Genomic DNA, 7,609 nt, shown 5'->3' with positions numbered 1-7,609 from the left:
ACCTTTCGGTGTTGAAAGAGCCAAGAGCTTTTTGTGAAGGACTTTTGACAAGATCGATACTCATATGACTTTTCTTCACTGTGAGTCCTTTGATATTGAATGAGTTTATAACTAAAGCATTTTCCACAATCACTACATTCATACGATTTTTCTCCAGTGTGAACTCTCTGGTGACGAATGAGGCCAGAAGTATTGCTATAGGAATTCCCACATTCACCACACTCATAAGGCTTTTTGTTTTTAAATATATTTTATTGATTTTTTTACAGAGAGGAAGAGAGGGATAGAGAGTTAGAAACATCGATGAGAGAGAAACATCGATCAGCTGCCTTCTACACACCCCCCACTGGGGATGTGCCCGCAACCAAGGTACATGCCCTTGACCGGAATCGAACCTGGGACCCCTCAGTCCGAAGGCTGACGCTCTATCCACTGAGCCAAACTGGTCAGGGCTCTCATAAGGCTTTTTTTCCAGAATGAACGTGATGGTGATAAGTAAGACTGCTGCGTAGTCTAAAGCCTTTCCCACAAACACTGCACTCAAAAGGCTTTTCTCCAGTGTGACATCGCTGGTGGTCAGTGAGGATAGAACTACGGCTGAAGGACTTCCCACAATCAGTACACTCATATGGCTTTTCTCCAGTGTGGACTTTCATATGTTGGAAGAGGTTACAACTTTGTCCAAAGGTTTTCCCACATTCGCTACACTTATAAGGCTTTTCTCCTGTGTGAACTCTCTGGTGAATACGGAGGTTAGCTTTGCGTGTAAAAAACTTCCCACATTCACTACACTCGTAAGGCCTTTCTCCAGTGTGAACTCTGTGGTGTGTAATGAGCTTAGACCTATGGCTGAAAGACATCCCACAATCACTACACTCATATGGCTTTTCTCCAGTATGAATTTTCTGATGTTGAATGAGTCCACTGTTACAGCTAAAGCATTTCCCACAATCATTACATTCATATAGCTTTTCTCCAGTGTGAATTATCTGATGTCGAGTGAGGGCAGACCTTCTGCTGAAGGACTTCCCACAAACACTACACTCATAAGGCTTTTCCCCAGTGTGACTTCGCTGGTGTTCAATGAGTGTTGAGCTCTGGCTGAAGGACTTTCCACAATAACTACACTCATAGGGCTTTTCCCCAGTGTGAACTCTCTGATGTTGAATGAGTCCATTTTGATAGCTAAAGCATCTCCCACAATCACCACATTCATACGGTTTTTCTCCAGTGTGAACTCTCTCGTGGTTAAGGAGGTAATCTTTGCGTCTAAAAAACTTCCCACATTCACGACACTCATAAGGCCTTTCACCAGTGTGACCTCTGCGGTGTTCAATGAGCTTAGACCTATGGCTGAAGGACATCCCACAATCACTACACTCAAATGGCTTTTCTCCAGTGTGAATTCTTTGATGCTGACTGAGGGCAGAGTTTCCGCTGAAGGACTTCCCATAGTCACGACAGTCGTCTGACGTTTCTCCATTGTGAATTCTCTGATGTCGAATGAGGACAGCTTTGTAACTAAAGCATTTGCCACAAACACTGCATTCAGATCGCTTTTCTCCAGTGTGAATTCTCTTGTGTTGAATGAAGCTAGAGCTTTGGCTAAAGGATTTCGGACAGTCACCACACTCATAAGGCCTTTGTCCAGCGTCAAGTCTCCCATGACGAAGGAGGTTAAACTTTTGTCGAAAGGACTTCCCCCATTTGTGACACTCAAAAAGTCCATTTCCAGTGTAGACGCTCTGCTGTTGAACAAGGTTCTGGTTGTGGAAGGCAGCCTTTTTACACTCACCCCACTCATGATGATGTTTTCTACTAAGAACAGACTGCCCACTCTCACGACCACTGTGGGGCTCCTCAGTGCTGAGAGTGGCCTGGTGCTGAAGAAGGCCTGAGCTGGCTGGGAAATCCTCCTCAACCTCCCTATACATGAAAGGCTTCTGTGATACATAGAAGCTGCACCTGGTCACCAACGAGGCCCTGTCCACAGCTTCTTTCCAGGGCTTCTCTCCACTGGCATCCCTCTGCTCCTGATGAGGGTTTGCACTGAAACAGAAGTCTCTCACACATGCGTCACTGAAGAACGCTTTCTGCTTAAGGTCTGCTGCTTGTGACTCAGTCAGATGCAGAATAGCTTTTAAGACTGAGAGACACCAGTCACAAATGGTCTTCTGGGTTGGTAGAGCTGTCTTAGAAGCCTTGACCTGTGACTCTGCTGCTATAGATACACTCTGCTCGGAAGAGGTCTCCGCATCTTTAGTTTTATGCCAACAACCTGAAAGCAGAGAAATGCTGAGGAAATGGTGTTGGCATTGGTAGGAGGAGCAAGGCCCATTACAAAGGTTTGTCAGACTCCGTATGTTGGTTTCATGGGATCATCTGAAATTAAGAGCCCTGAAATTAAGGTTGAATAACGTGCTGCTGTGCAGTACTGGGCCTCTGAAGATCACAAAATAGGGGAGACCTCCCCAGAAAAAGGACACAGAGATGGCATGCCACCACACGGAATAGAAACAGCATCTTCAACCAATTCTTCTGCTAAAAGTATTCAGAAGGGCTTGTCTACGGGTGGAATGGGCAAGTTGTACAGAAGGTTGGTTATGTTTTTCCCCCAGTAAAATTCAATAAATGAGGACCTGGTGTCTACGCACTAGTTAAGGATATATGCACACCTCATACCATATGCACAGGTCAATGCTGGAACATATGCCAGAGGAACCAGTGCAGAGGAGCAGCTGATGCCGGGAGACCACAAAGGGGAAGTGGCCAGGAGCTGAGAGTCACCGATGAAATGACAAGTTAGCAAAGGATCAAAGGGGGGAAAGAGAAGATAGAAATGTGTTGCGGGCAGGGGAACTTGCACCACAGCACTATGGGACACAAGGCAGAATCCTGGCATGATCAGAACACAGCCCTTCGGTCATGCTCTTCCCGTCGCCACGCACCAGGGCCAGCCCTCTTCTGAGACCATCTTTCTATGTACACCCTGTAACAGAAACGGTTCTCCCTGCACCTCCAATGGAACAACCATTCAGAACCTGAATGACCCAAGTCTTAATGACAGACAACAGAGGTGAGCAGCCACTACTGGCCCAGAGCCAACTCAGCATACAGTAGTGTTCAGGGAAGACAATATTACAGACAACTGAGGTAGATCTTATAAGTACAGTCCATGGTTCATATAAAGAATGACCATGACCTGGCACAGGAAGTCACAAAGGATTGTTAGCTAACGGAAGGGGCCAGAACTGGAAGCCATGGTCACCTTTCCAGGCAGAGGGTGAAGGCCTGGCATATACCGGGCTGTCTGCAGCTGAGGCCCATTCTCTGAACTCTGAGACAACAGATGTAAAGGATGCTCAGAGTGTCTCCGGCAGAGGGCACTCACACCACACAGCTCAGCACCAGCAGCCACACACTTATGACAAGAAAGTGCGGAAATTAGCAGAGCCCATGGTCTGGCTGAGGGACTAAGCTACTTCAGGAGAAAACAGGAAAGGGAGGACATGACCTGGGACACGAGGAGTGATGTGAAGGTCTTACCAACAGATGCTACAAGTGCAAAGTTCTCCAGCATCATGTCGTGGTACAGAAGTCTCTGAGCCTCATCAAGGAGTCCCCACTCCTCCTGGGAGAAGGCGATGGCCACGTCCTCAAACTTTATATCCTGTCATAAGGGGGACAGTTCAGTTCATGATCAACTTCTTGCCTAGGATTTTACATTCCTCAACCACCCAGCCTCCACATCCATCTGCTCTCTCCTCCCACAACAGAGAAGATACCAGGCCATATCACTGGAGTCACTCACTTCTTATAATCTCATTTATACTGTGTTTTCCCACAATAATAGGCATACGGGCAGATAGATAACTGAGCTCTGCACTTGGTACCTAGGCCACACTGCCCCTGTTAACACAGTGGGTGTCACAAACATACAGTAGAGAGAGAAGTCGGCCATAGAGAGTGTGTGAGTGATGAGACACTCAACTGGTCAGGCAATACCCGTGAGCCCCCCAGTGTCCCTCCAACACATAAAAACCATGGCATCACCCTTCACCCTCACGACCCAAATCCCTTCCCTTTCCAGGAGCCTCTGCACATAATGATGTGGATCACACCGCTCTCACACAGCTCCATTCCCAGAAGCACAGCTTGAAAGCAAAGTCCAACATGCCTTGCCAGGGACAATTTTCCCGTGATTCGCTTCTTTCCCAGGATTTTAATTTTACCACCTCCCTAATCTATCCCCTGCTCACCCTCTCCCTTCCCCACGCCAGTGGAGATTTCCAAGCCTGGGTGGCACTGAGGTCTGCTATCTCATCGAGGCCCTACTGATCACCGAATCAGCCCTCAACGAAAGGCAGGAAGGGACATAAATGACATCGAAGCTCTGGGCCTGGCACGTAGGACCACAACATCCCCTCCTTCCAGGCAATTCCCCGGGGGAGCTACATTGCATTTCCACCAGATGCCAACAGACATGGGCTCGCCCTTCATTCACTCTGATGTCAATGCCAAGACCCTGTGGCCATGAATTCACACGCCCTCTCTACATGCACATCACTCTTCCGACCACACCTCTCCTGCCTGCACTCCCACAGCCCAGCCTCCTCCTGTCCTGCACCACACTTATCTCCTTGGCCTCTTTACTTATTATGCAGCATAAATGACAGAATGTTTGGTAAATTCTAAGAGGATCGAGCACTGCCCGGATGCTGATGGTCCACACTCACAGAGGCGGCCGTGAGTCCCGCTCTGAAGGCCTCCCTCCCTGATGGCTCCTTGTTCCCACATCACCTATGAGAACCACATCGGCTCTCAGGTGTCCACAGCCTCCCCCACTGGTGTCCCTTCAGAGTCACAGCCTTCCCCTCTCCTCACCCCACACAAGGCCCAACCCCAGGGGCCCTCTAGCCTATGCCCAGGGAGTCTTCCAGATGATCACAATGCCCCTAAGCTAACAGCCAACCTGACGGCCACACCCCAGCCACACCAAAATTCTGGAGTCTTTAAAGCACCAGCCCCTCTCATCCTGTGTGAGTTCCTCTTTCACCCCTAATCTGTTTCACATCCACTCATCCCTTGGAGGCCTTGTCCACTTGCCAAACCAGAGTCCCTCCCTCTACATGACCACTTCTGCCTGTCACTTCTGTTGTGACACCCACTTCCCACAATCGGGGTTCCTAGCAGGAAACCCAGTCCTGAGGCCCACACTCCTCATCCTGGGCTATTACCATGATCATCCTGACCAGGGCTTCCCATATTAAAGTGAGCTGCCGCTCCTCCCTGGTCCATCCACTCTCCACTCCCTCTTGGAGAAGTCTCCATCCTGAACACCTCCTCCTCAGAATTCCAGACACCTATGAACTGCTCTCTCAAACATCTCGTACCCTCATCAGGCTAAAAATAAAACTCCGGCTATCCTCAATGAATAGTGCTCTTACTACAGTGTACTTCGCCATCTACATTGAGGCGCTTCAATTCCTCCAAACCTTCATGTCATCCCCGACTCCTACCTCTCTCTCTGCCAACCTTAAAATTAGAAATGCAGAAGGCACCCTGGCCGGTTTCCTCAGTTGGGCGGAGCGTCAGGCCCCATACACCAAGGTTGTGGGTTCAATCCCCTGTCAGGGCACATACAAGAATCAATCAGTGAAGGGATAAATAAGTAGAACAAATCACTGTCTGCCTGTCTGTCTATCTCCCTAAAATAAATACATACATACATACATACATACAGACGTACGTAAAGCTTAAAAAAAAAAAAATCCCGGCATCTTCACCTAAAACCCTAACTTATAATCAAACTGCTTTTCTCACCTCCATGGCCACCATCCTGGCCCAGACACCATCACAATTACTCAGACTATTGCAGCAGCCTCCTCCCTGTTCATTCCACCACCTCCCTCCCTCCATTCTGTCTAAGCTGCAGCCACATGGAGTCTCATGCGGCCTGGGTCAGATCACCTGCCTCCACTGCTCCATGCTCCCATGGCTCCCATCACCGGCAGAACAGACACCCAGCTTGTCAGAAAGCTGCTCTAGACCTGACTCCTCTCCCAGTGTTCCCAGTCCCCATGGGAAGAAAGGACACCTGTGGGTCTCTGAACCAGCTCAGTGTCCCCTCTAAGCCTTTGCACATTCTGGTTCCTGTGCCTGGGAAGACCTCTCACATCTCATTCCACATGTTGCCAAAACCAGGGACCAGATCATAACCCTAGACCGGGACTTAGTATTCTGGTCTTGGTGTCTGTTCCAAGTCCCCAGGTCCCGGGGCAGGAAGAGGGGCTGGATAGCCTCAGGGCACCACAACCTCAGAGGCCACAGGAGTGTGAGGCCCTGACATCAGCCCCACAGCCCAGCCCCCTGAGCGGCTCTGCACCTGCAGGAACCTGTGGGAACTGAAGGTCTGTGGAGGGCCTGGCACCCACCGCCAGGACCCAGGGGCTCAGGCTGCTCAGGGCCCTGGCCCAGCCTCGGGGCTGGGTGATGCCTGCATCCCTCAGGGCTCAGTCCAGTTACCTCATCACCTACAGGGTCCTCCTGCCCGCCCCTCACTCTGTCCTCTCCCTTCTAGTCTGTTCTTCCTCTGGGAAGTTTTGGGAAAACCTGAGACCCCTGCCTCACACAATGTCCCTCTTCTGTTCACAACCACCCATGGCCCAGCGCCCTGAGAATGAGAATAAAACCCTGCACACACAACCTCTGCCTCACTTTCTCCGTTGCCTTTAGACACAAAACAGGGCCCCAGTTTCCTGAATCTCCCAGCTTAGCAGCCCCTGCACATGTTCACCAGGTGGCCCCTCACCCTCTCCCACCCCCGTCAGTCACCCAGGAGGGCCTCCAGGTCCTGAGGTGGGGCCTGGGCTGCAGGGTTGGGTGGGGGAGGCGGGGAAGCCCCGAGGAAGTGCTCACCTCAGTCGGGTGCCTTGGCGCTGCCACAGCCATTGAACTCTGTGGGCGGAGCTGAGTCTGTGAGGCTGGAAGGCCTGAACCCCAAGAATAGCAGCTCAGCAAGCCTCGGACCCGCCTCAGCATGGCAGGGCCAACCCTCTGGCGCTTCCCCATCACCACCTGTTGCTGTGGAGCCTCTGGCTTGCTGAACCACCCTGAAAGGCAAATATGAAGCGTCTGAGGACACCGGAAGTCCCACCCTGACCCCGCCAAAATCGGGCGCATTCCCCTCTGGGTAATGTAGTTTTCTCAACCAGGGGCATCAGTGATCCAGTCACTGACCTGAGGAGATTTAGGGTACTGTGGCAGCCCTTCCTGGCAGGTTAGAGCATCCTGCCAACGCACCAGGGTTGTGGGTTCCATCCCAGTCAGGGCACATACAAGAAGCAACCAATGAATGCATACGTAAGTGGAGCAACAAGTTGATGTTTTTCTCTCTCTTCTAAAATCGCTGTCAAAAATTTCACTTTTCCATCTGGTTTTTGTTGTGTTTCGTTAATCCTCACCCGAGGATATTTTTCCATTGATTTCTAGAGAGTGGAAGGGAGGGGGAGAGGCAGAGAGAGAGAAACGTCAATGTTTCTTGCCCCAACGGGGGACAGGGATGGGACTTCCAACCAAGGGACATGCCCTTGACCTGAACTGAACCTGG

The 7,609-nt window shown here is 50.5% G+C and overlaps 2 protein-coding genes across 2 annotated transcripts; both read right to left on the bottom strand.

The window, feature by feature from the left end:
* Positions 1-355: 355 nt before the first annotated feature.
* Positions 356-2,108, bottom strand: LOC103303843 (zinc finger protein OZF-like). Its single transcript, XM_054710249.1, has one exon. The coding sequence runs from the start codon at positions 1,932-1,934 to the stop codon at positions 456-458; it is 1,479 nt and encodes a 492-aa protein (XP_054566224.1). The 5' UTR covers positions 1,935-2,108; the 3' UTR covers positions 356-455.
* Positions 1,970-7,376, bottom strand: LOC129147101 (zinc finger protein interacting with ribonucleoprotein K-like). The gene is made up of 5 exons (XM_054710099.1): positions 7,363-7,376; positions 6,919-7,112; positions 3,547-3,670; positions 2,165-2,278; positions 1,970-2,049 (listed from the first exon to the last, which is right to left on the bottom strand). Exons 2-5 carry the CDS (start codon positions 7,069-7,071, stop codon positions 1,970-1,972), a joined length of 471 nt encoding a protein of 156 aa, XP_054566074.1. The 5' UTR covers positions 7,072-7,112; positions 7,363-7,376.
* Positions 7,377-7,609: the final 233 nt, after the last annotated feature.

The sequence above is a fragment of the Eptesicus fuscus genome, chromosome 21, assembly GCF_027574615.1.
Source record: "Eptesicus fuscus isolate TK198812 chromosome 21, DD_ASM_mEF_20220401, whole genome shotgun sequence".
NCBI lineage: Eukaryota > Metazoa > Chordata > Mammalia > Chiroptera > Vespertilionidae > Eptesicus > Eptesicus fuscus.
This window is presented reverse-complemented; position numbering and strand designations above follow the sequence as displayed.

What these genes read in the sequence shown, in the direction of transcription:
- LOC103303843 (XM_054710249.1), bottom strand. Translation starts at nt 1,934, where the DNA reads ATGTATAGGGAGGTTGAGGAGGATTTCCCAGCCAGCTCAGGCCTTCTT.
- LOC129147101 (XM_054710099.1), bottom strand. Translation starts at nt 7,071, where the DNA reads ATGGGGAAGCGCCAGAGGGTTGGCCCTGCCATGCTGAGGCGGGTCCGA. An exon ending in CGCCAAGGCACCCGACTGAG is followed by an intron (nt 3,671 to 6,918) that starts GTGAGCACTTCC and finishes CCCTTATGACAG; the next exon opens with GATATAAAGTTTGAGGACGT. An exon ending in ACCAACCCAGAAGACCATTT is followed by an intron (nt 2,050 to 2,164) that starts GTGACTGGTGTC and finishes CTTCTGTTTCAG; the next exon opens with TGCAAACCCTCATCAGGAGC.